General features: G+C 35.7%; 2 protein-coding genes across 2 annotated transcripts; one reads left to right on the forward strand and one right to left on the reverse strand.

Moving 5' to 3' along the window:
* Positions 1 to 2,393: 2,393 nt before the first annotated feature.
* LOC113326263 lies at positions 2,394 to 3,459 on the reverse strand. Its single transcript, XM_026574025.1, has 4 exons — positions 3,357 to 3,459; positions 2,799 to 3,244; positions 2,566 to 2,724; positions 2,394 to 2,498 (listed from the first exon to the last, which is right to left on the reverse strand). The coding sequence occupies exons 1-4, from the start codon at positions 3,457 to 3,459 to the stop codon at positions 2,394 to 2,396; spliced, it is 813 nt and encodes a 270-aa protein (XP_026429810.1).
* Positions 3,460 to 9,967: 6,508 nt separating this feature from the next.
* LOC113326264 lies at positions 9,968 to 10,583 on the forward strand. The gene is made up of 2 exons (XM_026574026.1): positions 9,968 to 10,409; positions 10,528 to 10,583. The coding sequence occupies exons 1-2, from the start codon at positions 9,968 to 9,970 to the stop codon at positions 10,581 to 10,583; spliced, it is 498 nt and encodes a 165-aa protein (XP_026429811.1).
* Positions 10,584 to 15,099: the final 4,516 nt, after the last annotated feature.

Raw genomic sequence — 15,099 nt, forward strand, 5'->3', positions numbered from 1 at the left:
TTTCCATTAAAAAAAAAAAAATTCAGCAGTGGGTTTTATTTTGCATGTGATGTGAGTTCCCTTATGCGTTTCATTCATATTGTTCATTTTTTATTTTCTTTTGAATGTTCTGTAATTTGTATTTCTGATTTGGATGGTTTTGTTTGTTGTTTTTAAATTTTTTTTGATCGATAAAGAAGAATGCATTGATCAAAAAATAGGGATACAAAAAAACAGCACCCAAGATGGAATGTACAGAAAAGGAGAAAAAAGAAACTGTACAAAAAGAAAAAATAAAAAGAAATGAAAGCTACAAAACTACACTAAGGTGGCTTAAAATACATCTCTTTCCAATTCTCCATCACCTGCTGGTAAGAAACGTCGGCAAAATCTTCAAAAGCTAAGGGCCAAGTGTATACAGTGTACTTGATAGCATCAATCATTTGGGGAACATTCCGCCTTTTATCATCAAAAATTCTAGCATTTCTTTCTTTCCAAATGCACCACAGAATCGCAGGAGGAATTAGATTCCAAAGATTTTTGTCCCTATTAGAACCATCAAAAAGCTGCCATGAAAGAAAAGTACAAACAACTGAACAAGGAATGATAAAAAACCACTTCAGCTCCTTTATGAAAAAAGTCCACAGCTCCATAGTAACGAGACAATGGAGAAAAACGTGTTCAGGAGACTCAACACCAGCACAAATAACACAAGAAGAAGGCACGTTCATCCCCTTTCTAATAAGACTGTCCCTTGTCGATATTTTGTTGTGACTTAAACACCAAAGGAAGAAAATAATCTTTGGAGGTGTTTTTAATTTCCAAATGAAAGAGAACTTTTCATTAGCCCCATCCACTGAGTTGGAAGTAGACAACTGCATATAACAAGAATTAACAAAACATATCCCCTTGCTTGATGGGAACCACTCCATCACATCATCCTGGGTGCCATTAAGATTGAAATTTTGAATGGAACCTTTTATAATGTTCAACTCACCTGTAGCTACAGAGTTCAGTCTACGCGGCAAAAGAAGATTTCTATCCATAGCGTCAAAGTCATCAGCCAATATTTCACTTACCCACATGTTCTTCGATCTAGCGACAGAGTAGATATTTGGAAAAAATAGACTAATTGGTTTTGTAAATGTCCAAGCATCCTCCCAAAATCGAACAGATAAGCCATTGCCCACTTTAAATTTTATATGCTTAAGGAACAAACTTTTTCGCTGCATAATTCCCTTCCAGATGGAAGTACCGAAGGGTCCAGAAGGAGTTTTAGATAACCTAGAAATAACATCATGCCCATATTTCTCTTGAATAATGGTTTTCCACACACATTGTCCTCCTTTATATATCTCCATGACCACTTGGTTATCAAAGCATCATTCATCGACTTCAATGATTTAATTCCAAGACCACCCTGTTTTTTCCTCTTACGAACCACCTTCCATCTAACAAGATGAATTTTATTTCTATTATTATTATCATTCCAAAGAATAATAATAAATTTGTTAGCAACTGAGCAAGGCATATCAAAAAGAGACATATAATAAATTGGTAGGCTTGCGAGAACACTATTAATGAGTGTTATTTTACCTGCCCGAGAGAGTAAAGGTTTCTTCCATCCTGCGAGTCTTTTATTAAACCGATCAACAATTATATCCCACTTCGAAATGCCCTTATACTTGTTCCCCATAGGAAGCCCCAAATAAATAGTAGGAAGAACACCATTGTAGCATCCCAGAAGAGAAGAAAACTCATTAATATCTCCTACATCTCCAACAACATATATATGACTCTTGTTGAAATTTATCTTTAAACCAGAATTAAGCTCAAAACAAAGCAAAAAAATTCGAAGAAATTTTACTTTCTCCACATCTGCATCAAGAAATATGAGAGTGTCATCCGCAAACTGCAGATGGCTCACAGAAGTACTAGAAGGAGCAACCTGAAAGCCGTTAAGAAGACCATTAGATTGATATTTTACCATAAATTGAGTAAGAGATTCACCAAAAACCAAAAACAAAAAAGGTGACAAGGGATCTCCTTGTCTAATTCCTTTCTTGCTTTTAAAATATCCTTCCGAACTGCCATTAATAAGCATAGAGAATCTAACGTGCTCCACGCAACACTGGATCCATCTTCTCCATTTAACTCCATAACCCATCTTAGTAAGATCTTCGTCAAGAAATGACCAACTCACATTATCAAAGGCTTTCTAAAAGTCGATCTTACATAAAAGGCCCGGCTTACCACTTCTAACTCTCGAACAATCAACTCATTAGCAATAAGTACGCCATCTAAGATTTGCCTCTTTTTAATGAAAGCTGATTGCTGAGAAGATATAACATGCGGAAGAGATACTTTAAACCTTTCTGCTAAAACTTTAGCAATAATCTTGTAAGCTCCATGCACTAAAAACTAATAGGCCTGAGGTCTTTAATTTCTTCGACAGTTTCTTTCTTAGGAATCAAAACTATGAAAGTGTTTTTAAGTCTCCAATCAAGAAAACCTCTATCCTGTAATTCACCAATAACTGCCATCAGATCAGTCTTAATAATCTCCCAATAAGACTGAAAAAATCACCGGAAAACCATCTGGGCCTGGAGCCTTATCTTTCCCCATTAACTTAATAGCATACATAACTTCTTCTTCATCAATAGTCCTCTCTAACCAAACCCGCACATCTTCAGGTATTGCTTCGAAACCCGTATCCTCCATAACAGGTCTTTCAGAAACATTATCCTGAAAAATATTTTGAAAAAATCTACAATACCTGTTTTAATATCATTTGTGTCATCTGTCATCTGCCCGTTAACTCTGATCTTGCCAATATAATTTCTTCTTCTTCTATCAGTAGTAAGTCTATGAAAGAACTTAGTGTTATTATCATTACTTTTGATGAATTTGCTTTTAGCTCTGATCCTCCATTTGTCGGCTTGAAGAATAATCAACTTGCAATAATCTTGCCGAGTCTTCAATTTCTCATCCCATTCTGCTTCCGTAAGCCCATTGTTAGCATCTTCTAATAAATCAAGCTCAATGAACTTGCGTTCCAACTCCTCCAATTGCCGATCTATGTGACCATATTCTTCTTTACTCCAACTTCTTAATTTGTTCTTCAATATCTGCAACTTTTTACTAAGAACAAAACCTGCACTACCAGAGAAAGTAAAAGTGTTCCACCAATTTTGAACAATAGAAAAAAATGAAGGATGGGATAACCAGTATACCTCAAAGAGGAATGGACTAGGACCTCTTACAACTACATCACACAACAAAGCAATGATCAGAGCAAGGTCTAGCTAAGGCAGATTGAGTAACAGTTGGGAACATAGCCTCCCAATCAGGGGATATCAATAATCTGTCAATTCTACTTCGAATGTCGTTTCTTTGATTATTATTCCAAGTGAAAATGGATCCCATTAAAGGTAAATCAATGAGTTCATGAGAAGAAATGACCCTGTTGAACCTTTCCATTCCCGAAGAAGCGTGAGAACTTTCACCATCATTAGATCTTTCATGAGAAAACCTTACTTTATTAAAGTCACTACCAACAACCCAGGGATATTGCCAGAGACCTCTTGTTTGTTGTTTTTGATGATTTCCAGAAATTTATTTAGTTCACTTGTAGATTAATACTTAAATTTCCCTCTGGTTTTGTAGTCTGCAGTGATATTAGAAGTAATGGCGTTCAACGGTTTGTTGTATAACATATCAAATTTACTTCATATACAAGATCCAAAAAGGAACCGAATTTCTAGCTTTATTGACTGGTTCCTTGATGTTGTTATGGTTGTCTTAGGAATCTTTGATTTGTTCAATGGGTCTCAATTTTTATTGATTGGTTCCTTGATTAATTCTTATCCTGTTTTTGCTTAAGATTGGTTTTATATATACTAGTTAGTTCTACTTTGAATTTGTTTGATTTTTTTTTTTTTTTGTAAGATTAGTATCATGTTTGGGTGTATCTTCTAACTATAGTGCAGAATTTTTTTGTTAACATCTTGTAATCAATTTACTTGAATGTGAAATGTAGTAGTAATAATATATGTATGGTTGTCGGGATTTAATGAGTCAACATTGATATCCTTTCACTTATGGAGTCAACATTGTGGCTTGATATTATCGATCATTGATATGATATATGTGTTTTAGCTATATTCTCCTTGCATGAGATGAATGCCTTTACACTCTACAAACAATGTGATAGCTGGATTTGTGGAATGTTTTATTCTGTATCAGTGAATCTGAAACCGTTGCCTTTATTCTGTTGCAGGGACGGTTCATTGACAGGGATGCTGCTCAAGCTAAAGCGGCGCAATGGATTAAGAAGAAGATTTTTATGATTTGGGTGATGACATTACATGGGATATTTAAGTTTTCTAAGTCGTTTTTGTAAATAGAAGTGAAGTTCTGGTATCGTGAAGGGTTTTGCTATATGGGTTCTGTATATGTGTTGTAAAAAGAGCCAATTTTTGGAAAATCTGGAATTTTTCTGGTGATTTTTGAAAGAAATTTTGGTACTAATCAAGTTTTAGTGTCAAAAAATTACTTCAATTTGAGCAAAGAATTGCAACTTGATACAAGGATGTGTTAGTTATAATCACTTATTGCGATGAATTAGTTTTCACTTTTCAGACAAGTTACTTAGGTCTGTTAGTTTTCAGTTTTCTTTTATGCAAATTCTTGTGTTTATGTTGGATCTGGCTCTAAGATGCTCTGTTGCATAAACAGGTAATGCAGGTCCAAAGAATTGATAATACGGAATTCTTATGTTTATGTTGATTCTTATGTTTGTGTATTTGGAGTTATATTCGATCCATTGTTGGATACAAGGTCGCGGATTGTTGCATTCATTTCATTTATTTTCCTCCGGGAACTGCAAGTATTGGTGTTATTTAAGAGTTCTATTAAATACTTGTTACTGGAATGAAAATACTAGAAGTCATAGAACTGGTATGTTGTTAACAATGAATATTTCATCTAGCAATCAATCTAAATCACAAATTATCTTATTGTAAATGTATGTTTTCCCTTGCAAGTTTAATTTCATTAGATAACTTGATAGATTGAATTCTAAAAATTGTGAATTCAGGGAAGTGGAGTACCTCAAGCACCCAGGGAAGTTTGCACGCCTTGGAGGAAAGCTTCTCAAGCTATATTTAGATGCTTAAAGTTCTTATAGTGTATAATTTTATATGATGCTGTAACTTAGACTTAAGAGATGGTGTTGTTGTTGAGATGATACTTTCTAGCAACCCCTTAACTAGACTAAGTGATTATAGCTTGCAATACATCATTCCAGCGACTGTTCTAGAATAAAAAGAACTAGAAGGCCTTTGTGATTACGTAACTCTGTCAAAGTAAGTTTTAACATCAGTTAAAACATCTACTTGCAGTTCAAAAAGAGAAGTTTTTCTCGAATGGTGTAGATGTTCAAGTGTAGTAAATATTTTTGATATGAAGTCTTTATGTCTAAGCATGGAAGCTTGGTCCCAAGTAGGTTCAACAACAGTACCATCCGTTGACTATATTATTATTTCAGGAACCTCGATGGCCTGCCCACATGCTTCTGCAATTGTCACTATGATAAAAATTCACCACACTTCATGGAGTCCATCAGCTTAACATCTGCCATAATGACAACGGGTTAATATAAAATAGCCTAGCTCGCCACTCCTATTCGATTTTGAAACTTAACTTGCACTGTTTACATGCCCAAATTTACAATTGAAAGAGATCCATACATCTGACAGGCGATGAATAAAATTAATGTTTACAGGATCTGTATGTATGTTTACACATATTATTTGTGTCTAAGGTTTATATTTTTAGTCTGAGTTGGATCTGTTTGTCTGTGATGCATAGTCCGTACACCAAATTCGCTAAGTGGTTTCTGTTGTACCTATATATGTATGGTCTGGTCAGAAACTGGTACTTCCAGCTGATGTATGGTCTGGTTAGAAACTGATACTTCCAGCTACCAAGGTGTTCTTTGCAGTTCCATATTTTAAGATTGTCTCATTCATATTAAATCTTTAACTTCTGAAACCGTGTTGGGATGAAACTTGACCATGATTTGTGTTCTCTAATGTATTATTTTCAAGGGGAAAAATGACCTAGGTAACCTTATTCTCCACTCTAGTTCATTCATCAAATGAGCAAGCAGGCAACAAACTAGAGATGCGAAAAGGTTACTGATACCTAGCGTCTGAGAAGGCAAGGACAGGGCAAAACTTGCGCTTTCCATTCAAAGTTTCCGGTTGTGCTTAGGTGTTTAGATTTTGATTTGATGATTTAGGTTGTTGTACTAGCAAAAGAATTCAATTTTATGTATATTTAATTCAGTTTCCATCATCATGTTCTAAGTATGTATAGCTTATGAACCATTTTGACAAATAATCCAACCTCCAAATATTAATAACTGTATAGATAATTTTTTCCAGAAAAACCACAATTCTAAATGAAGCACAAATATATCAATGGCCCAAAAAAGAAAAAGAGTCGGAATCAAACCATAACTATTAATATTGAGTTATTCTTCAATCCCATATTTTAATTTGAGTTAAACCCATCTCAAATATTTCTTGGAGACATAAATTTCACGCTAATTTTTCATTGCAACATAGAAATCTAATTCTATAACAATGGAAAATCAGACAAAATAAATTAGAAATTAACATCATAAAAGATTGAATGAATTTATTTCAAAGATTAAAAATTTCAAAGAGATTTAGAGAAATAAATCCGAAATACAAAATACCCAGGATAATTGACGCATTCTATCTATCTCAGCTGCTAAATATAGGTTTGTTGCAGTCTTGCAATGGAGAGGCGGGAGTCTACAGTGGTGAGGAGATAAGAAAGATGGCGATGGAATGAATGAGTTTAAGAGTTAAATGGGTTGGAATGAGTCGAGTGTTAAAAGAAGAGGATGCGCGTGTGTGGAGTCACGTGTCACAAAACACGTTGATGGGTGTACATTGGAGGAAAAAATTGTACATTGTATACACAATGTGAAACAATGGGTACACAATGTGAAGAGCGTAATGATTTTTGTATACATTGCACACACAATGGAAACAATGGGTACAAATTATTATTGTTCATGAAATAGAAAATGATTATTACTTATTGTGAACACAATGTGAAACTATGGGTACACAATGCGAAGAGGGCTTTTGTACACACTGCATACATAATGTGAAACAATGGGTGCACATTGCAGAAAAAATGGGTTCACATTTTATTATTTTTATGTCTTAGGCCCTATTGTGTTCACAATGTAAATCAGTGGGTACACATTTAATAAAGCAATAAATTATTAAGTATTGTGAACACAATGTGAATGAAGCATTGGATACACATTCCAAACTATAGCTTATTGTGAACGCAATGAAAAATAATGGGTACACATTCTTATTATTCATTAAAATGAAATATGACCTTATTGTGATATTGTGGGTACACATTCCAAATTATGCCTTATTGTGAACACAATGAAAAACAATGGGTATACATTCTTATTATTCATTAAAATGAAATATGACCTTATTGTGATATTGTGGGTACACATTCCAAATTATGGCTTATTGTGAACACAATGAAAAACAATGGGTATACAATCTTATTATTCATTAAAATGAAATATGACCTTATTGTGATACTGTGGGTACACATTCCAAATTATGCCTTATTGTGAACACAGTGAAAAACAATGGATATACATTTTTATTATTCATTAAAATGAAAAATGACCTTATTGTGAATACAATGGGAACCGTGGGTATACATTCCAAATTAATCTTTAGATGATTCTCTAATGTGAACACAATGAGACCTATTGGGTACACATTCTTCTAAATAAAAAAAAATATTTTTCCTATTGTGTACACAATGTTTTACAATGGGAACACATTTCATCAATTAAAATATTAATTAAGATGATACTGTTTTTAAAAAAGTTTCTAAATAATAATAAAGAAATATAATGTGGAGGACTTAGTAGTCATAAGAATTTTAATTCAAGGGTGAAATAGGCAAAAAAATATCCATAAAACATATTTAGGAATTTAGAAAAAAGTGAACATTTTTGGTAATTAGATTTTGAAACACACCACTTTAGGGCAATGACCTGCTCTAATATGATTTACTTGCTGCTTGTAGTTCATTTGGGAGTCTATCTTAGTATATATGCTATGTTTGATGCTCCTGCATTATTGATACTTTTTCTTTGCATCGTTTTTCCTAATTCTATCTGGTTACCGGAACTAATAGCCAATTATGGCATAGGTTCACGGGCCCACATCGAACAGTCAGACTCTTTATATTGTATGTCTATGGTTGGAAGCAAATGTTGTGCTGGAATACACAAGTGAAGAGGTCCGTTGTTTGAGAATTTGCATATCAGCATTCCAGAACATGCCAGATTCGTCTTACTCACGGACATCAACACAACAAGGCCAGTTACAGACTTCCTATTCTTCCATTCCACCCTCCCCTTAATCAGGTATTTCCATTGCAGCTTTCACCTGGCAGTAGGTGAAATGCCAGTTTCCCAGGCTCAGGTCCAGCAGACTGCCTCTGTTGCTCCACAGCTGATGGCTCCAAACTTGAGACAAGGTGCCTCCGGGTCTGCTGGTATTCTCCAGCAGAAACAATTGCATCAGCCTCCACACAAATCGTCGTCTCAGCTAGCTCAGGACCTGTCTCAGAAAACACAAGCTTTACAAGCTAGGTTTCAGTCTTCAAAGCAAGCATTCTCTCAGCTACAGCAGAAGTTGCATATGATGCAGCAGTCTGGTCAAAATTTATCCCAGCAGCCGAATGCCCAGGCAAGTAAACTACAGGTTCTTGCAGATACTAGATTTCTAAGCATCTATTCTTAATTTCTCATTTAGTTTTGGTGTAAATTTTCTTTTCTTTTTTTCTTTTGGTGTCAAGTTGGGCTGTGCAGTTTTCTGGAGGCCCCATTGTTAACAGGGACCATGTTGGTTTTATCTATCCGAATAGCTTTTTGATTGTATATTTCTTGTTGCAGTCCCCATGAGGAGAGTTTTCATAAGGGCAGAGTTTCCGAAAGTCTTGCTAACTGCAGTTGCTTTGCCTGGGTCTACAACTCCTGCTTTTATCAAATGTTGGTGAGCAGTTTGCACTTCCTCCTTATAATTATCGGGAAGAACATTATACTGTAGTGTGAGAAGACTGAGGAGTTCTTTTGAAAAGAATGACTTTTTGTGAATTTATCAGTCAATCAGGCGCCTTTGGCTGCCGTGAGACTTTCTGTGAACTTGTTAGTCAATCAGGTGCCTTTGGCTACCCTGAGACCTTTTTGTAGATATGGTGTTTTCATCAACTTACTTTTAGTACTTAAGACGGATGTTTACATTGCATGACTTGTGCGTAGAATTTTTTCAGCCACTTGCCGTTGATGGGCGTTTTGACCTTAGTTCCATTCATAGGCCTAAGCTTATAATATCCGCTTTCTGATGCTTTCCTTGTTTTGATGCGCCCACTCTTTTAGGCTAGAGATTCAGATTTTCGGGTTAGAAGTTCTAGACGGGTGAAATACAAAATTTGCTCTCATTGTCCCCCTTCCAAGAGTTTGTGCCATTGCTAAGCAAAAACCAGTTGCTTATATGTTGCACTTGGGTCTTGCCGCAGACATACCCTTAATTTCTAGCTAAACAAACTTATAAGAGGACATGCACTTATATTCATGAAAACATCTATTTCACCTACGCTGTTTTGTACTTGCCGAAGTTATAATCACTAATACTAATAAGTTCAGGTTTCACAACCGGTCAAAATTGACTACCATGCATCCGGAAAAATTGTTAGAATTATTGCTGCAAAACAAGCTGAAAAGGCATTCTTCACCTAGAGTGGGCATGAACTTCTTTTTAAGCATTTTCATAGACAAACAAACCCCATTGTTAATCAAACCTTCAGGAAAAGAATCAAACTCAAAATAATTTATGGAAAGATGATGAAATTCTCTTCTTTTCTGCTTCTAGGCCTAGTTCTAATGCTCACTATAACCAGCAGCCAAACCACAATCACCACCAACAAGAACACCATCACCTCTACTACCACCACCTTCACTCCTATTTCTGTTGTTGCTGCTGAATCTACCATCAGCACAGAAAATGTCTGCATTGAGTTGTTAACTAAATTTGCAGTATGTTTACCATACATTTCTTCAAACCCCAATAATAATCTAACTAGCGAGGAAGTTCCTCCTGGTTATTGTTGTGATCTTTATATATCTTACGGTTTGGAGGGTTCCAGTCTTTGTTTATGTCATGTTATTAAAGAACCTTCTATACTTGGAGATCCGGTTAATATGACAATGATATATGATCTCTCTAGTGTTTGTCCTTTCTTTATTCCGCCGTATCATGTCGCTCTGAATGTCATGTGCAAAGGTAAAATTTCTACTTAGTTTAATGTAATTATTTTTCCGTTCCCTTAAAATTATTTTCTCTATTTTGTTTTCTACAAAGGGGGTATATCTGTGTTTTGACAACTGTGTGCCATTTTCAGCAATTGCGCCGAACTTACCCCATCTTGGAAGCATACTTGCACCGCCTGTTGGTTAATCTTCAATATAGAAATCACTAACAAGTTGGTTAGGATAAGAATAGGAAATACATGAAGTTCTAAGAATTAGGAGCTAGCTAAGTTCTAAGAAAAGGAAAGACATGTAATAAGGTAATAGGACTAGGAAAAGGAATTCATAGTTCTATATATATATATGATCACCAAAGTTGTGGTTGATCAAATGAGCAAGATTAGAGCTTGTGTTTAGTTTTGAGAGATTTTCTAAACATGAATAAAGAGAGTTGTCTTTATATAAGCTAAGTTTCATCTTGCAGTTGCCATTAATTGGTATTAGAGCTTGTTTCTGAGCCATGGAAAACGAAACCACCATTGTGGGTGCAAAACAGTTCACGCCACCATCAATACAAGTTCCAATCCTCAACGCCACAAACTACACAGTATGGGCCATGAGAATGAAGGTACTGATGAAAATCTACAAAGTTTGGGAAACAATTGATCCTGGTACATTGGACCCAGACAAAAATAATGTTGCCATTGGATTACTCTTTCAAGCAATACCAGAATGTCTTGTTCTACAAGTTGGTGAACAGGAAACTTCAAAGAAAATTTGGGATGCAATAAAGGCACATAATCTCGGAGCTGATCGAGTTAAAGAAGCCCGTCTCAAACCTTAATGTCTGAATTTGAAAGAGTGAAGATGAAAGACATTGATACTATTGATAGCTTTGCAGGAAAGCTATCAGAGATAGCCTCAAAAGCTGCGTCACTTGGACAATCCATTGATGAAGATAAACTGGTAAATAAGTTTCTCAATAGTTTACCAAGATCCAAGTATATTCATATCATAGCTTCTCTCGAACAAGTCTTAGATTTAAAGAAGACTAGCTATGAACATATAATTGGAAGATTGAAAGCATATGAAGAGATAATCCTTGATGAAGAAAACAATGGAGAAACTCAAGGAAAACTCTTGTACACAAACTCTTACCAACAAAACTCTGCGACAAGAGGAAGAGGTCGTGGAAGAGGTGTAGAGTAAACAGAGGCCGAGGAAGGGGAGGAAGGTTTAGCTCACAAGATAGAACAACAAGTCAGAATGATCAAAACCAAGGGAAAGAAAAGAAGGATAGATCAAACATTATTTGTTATAGATGTGATAAACCAGGACACTTCTCCTCTGTATGCCCTGAAAGAATACAAAAGATGGAAGAAGCAAACAAGAATGAAACAAGGGAAGAAGATACAACTCTTTTCATGCACGAAGTTGTATTCTTAAACGAAGGGAAACTAATACCAAAGAACTACGAATCAAAGGATGGAGAAGAAGGAATCTGGTATTTAGATAATGGAGCTAGCAATCACATGACTGGTAAGAGACACTACTTTTCTGAAGATCCACTTAAGACCAATCACTTGTCCTTTGATTTTCTCATTGAGTTCAGAGAGAAATGTCATCAAAGTTTGAGATGTCAGACCTCGGAAAACTCACTTATTACCTTGGCACAGAAGTCCATCAAGGAGAATTCTGAAAAAAGCAGGACTTGAAACTTGTAATCCAACTAAGATACCAATGGAGTTTGGACTTAAAGTTTAAAAGGCACAAGAAGAAGCTGAGATTGATCCAACGAGTTATAGAAGAAATTTTGGATGCCTTAGATACTTGTTACACACAAGACCAGACTTGGATTTCTCTGTGGGAGTATCAAGCCATATATGCAGAGTCCACGCAAGTCTCATGGTGATGTAATAAAGCAGATATTGAGATATCTAAGAGGAACAATCAGCTGTGGATTGAAGTATGGTCGAGGAGGATCAAAATGAATTGTTGGGTATAGTGACAGCAAATATAAGTCAAGACTTGTAACTAAGGGATACGTTCAAGAATCAGGCATAGACTTTGATGAAGTTTTCGCACCAGTTGCTAGACTAGAGACAATTCGTCTCTTAATAGCAGAAGCTGCATCAAACTCATGGGAAATTCACCACTTAGACGTTAAGACAACATTCTTACATGGTGAATTGCGAGATGATGTGTATGTTGAACAACCATAAGGTTTTGAAGTAAAAAGACAAGAGAATAAGGTTTATAAGTTATCAAAATCCCTATATGGTCTAAGACAAGCTCCTCGAGCCTGGAATACAAAGTTAGATCAAATCTTCATAGAAATCAGATTTGTTAAGTGCTCTAAAGAAACATCAGTATACAGAAGAGAAGAAAAGGGAACACTTCTTGTGATTGCAGTCTATGTAGATGATCTATTTTTGACTGGCAACTCCCTTAAGGTGATCAATGAGTTCAAGAGAGAAATTTTATCAAAGTTTGAGATGTCAGACCTCGGAAAACTCACATATTACCTTGGCATAGAAGTCCATCAAGGAGTAGATGGGATTCAGATTAAACAAGAAGCTTATGCAAGGAGAATTCTGAAAGAAGCAGGACTTGAAACTTGTAATCCAACTAAGATACCAATGGAGTTTGGACTTAAAGTTTCAAAGGCACAAGAAGAAGCTGAGATTGATCCAACGAGTTATAGAAGAAATGTTGGATGCCTTAGATACTTGTTACACACAAGACCAGACTTGGCTTTCTCTGTGGGAGTAGCAAGCCGTTATACGCAGATTCCATGCAAGTCTCATGGTGATGTAATAAAGCAGATATTGAGATATCTAAGAGGAACAATCAGCTGTGGATTGAAGTATGGTCGAGGAGGATCAAAAGGAATTGTTGGGTATAGTGACATCAGTCATAATATTGACCAAGATGATGGAAAAGGTACAACTGGTCGTATATTTTATCTAGGTGAAGCACCTATTACATGGTGTTCAAAGAAGCAAGACACCGTAGCCCTCTCATCCTGTGAAGCTGAGTTTATGGCCGCAACAGAAGCAGCTAAACAATCAATATGGATTCAAGAACTGTTGGGTGAAATCAAAGGAAGAGAACCTGGAAAAGTTCTCATCAAGATTGATAATAAGTCTGCAATTGCACTCACTAAAAATCCAGTGTTTCATGGGAAGACGAAACACATTCACAAAAGGTATCATTTCATATGAGAATGCATCGAGAAGGAGGTCATTAACGTAGAACACATACCTGGAACTGAGCAGAAAGCAGATATATTGACAAAGGCATTAGCACGGATCAAGTTTGAAGAAATGAGACAACTGATTGGAGTACAAGATATGTCACGGGTAAGGTTGAAGCTTAACGGGGAGAATGTTGGTTAATCTTCAATATAGAAATCACTAACAAGTTGGTTAGGATAAGAATAGGAAATACATGAAGTTCTAAGAATTAGGAGCTAGCTAAGTTCTAAGAAAAGGAAAGACATGTAATAAGATAATAGGACTAGGAAAAGGAATTCATAGTTCTATATATATATGATCACCAAAGTTCTGGTTGATCATATGAGCAAGATTAGAGCTTGTGTTTAGTTTTGAGAGATTTTCTAAACATCAATAAAGAGAGTTGTCTTTATATAAGCTAAGTTTCATCTTGCAGTTGCCATTACCGCCAAGATCGCCATCAGAATCCAGTGGGAGTCCATCAGAAGATGAAGCACCCACAAATTCATCCACATCGTCTCCTACTAAGATTTAACTACTTTTCTGATGTTTGTACTACTAAGATTTAAATTTGGGTAACTGTTAACTCTTGAGCCTAATGCCATTGGCACTGTTTTGGTGAGTTTTTTGTCCGTTTTGAGAATGTTGCAGATTTGCTTCATGGCTAAAAATTGTGTGCTAAAGCCACAAGTTCGAAATCCGGAATCAAACTCAACCCAAACTAGAGGAAAGAAAAATAAGTTCATTGTTTCGATCAGAAAGACGAGTAAACTGTGACAGCATAAACTTAAGACGAACATTTTAAGTATAAAATGTGCATTCTGACGTGTTTAAGTTAATGTAGAGAGCTTTTTGGCTTCGTAGAATACAGGATTAAGATGAGCACAAATTCAGAAACTGTATGTGCTTTCAATTGAGTGGTAACTGAAATAAGACTACTACTGAGTGATCCATGTTAAACTTAAAAGGTTATGTCAGTTCACCTCTGGAGACAAATTAAGCTGTGCCAATCCGGTTCAAAGCAGATGTTTGAATTTCCTACTCAAGAGTTTTGAAGATAAAGTTAGAGGAGTTATTACAACCTGTTTGGAATTACAATCATTATCCCCACAAGAATATGACAGAAGTACTTACATTTCCATTTTCAAGAGTTTCGAAATCTAGAAACCAAGGGAGTATAAAAAGGATTGGAAGAAAAGGAAAGTCAGAGAGTTTGAGACATCTATAAAAAAGGGTCGGCCCAAGGGAGGTTTTTGTTTCTCTTATCGCTTTAGAACTTTTAGATAAACTTAAGTTATAACTTCGTTTTCCGTAGCCGCAGTTTTCTTCCTCACAAAGCCAAACCCCTGGACAGTTTTATCGTTTGTTTTCGCTGAATTAAAACCTAAAAACTTAAACTCGTTTCTCAGTAAAATCAAAATCACTACCTACATTAATTACCTTTTTCAGATATTGTTTGATTTAGAAACAGTTTTACTTTATCGATAG

Source organism: Papaver somniferum, unplaced genomic scaffold (assembly GCF_003573695.1).
Source record: "Papaver somniferum cultivar HN1 unplaced genomic scaffold, ASM357369v1 unplaced-scaffold_10, whole genome shotgun sequence".
In the NCBI taxonomy this organism is placed as follows: Eukaryota; Viridiplantae; Streptophyta; class Magnoliopsida; order Ranunculales; family Papaveraceae; genus Papaver; species Papaver somniferum.

What these genes read in the sequence shown, in the direction of transcription:
- LOC113326264 (XM_026574026.1), top strand. Translation starts at nt 9,968, where the DNA reads ATGATGAAATTCTCTTCTTTTCTGCTTCTAGGCCTAGTTCTAATGCTC. An exon ending in TCTGAATGTCATGTGCAAAG is followed by an intron (nt 10,410 to 10,527) that starts GTAAAATTTCTA and finishes TGCCATTTTCAG; the next exon opens with CAATTGCGCCGAACTTACCC.
- LOC113326263 (XM_026574025.1), bottom strand. Translation starts at nt 3,459, where the DNA reads ATGGAAAGGTTCAACAGGGTCATTTCTTCTCATGAACTCATTGATTTA. An exon ending in TCAAAGAAACGACATTCGAA is followed by an intron (nt 3,245 to 3,356) that starts GTAGAATTGACA and finishes TGTGTGATGTAG; the next exon opens with TTGTAAGAGGTCCTAGTCCA. An exon ending in ATTATATTGGCAAGATCAGA is followed by an intron (nt 2,725 to 2,798) that starts GTTAACGGGCAG and finishes AATATTTTTCAG; the next exon opens with GATAATGTTTCTGAAAGACC.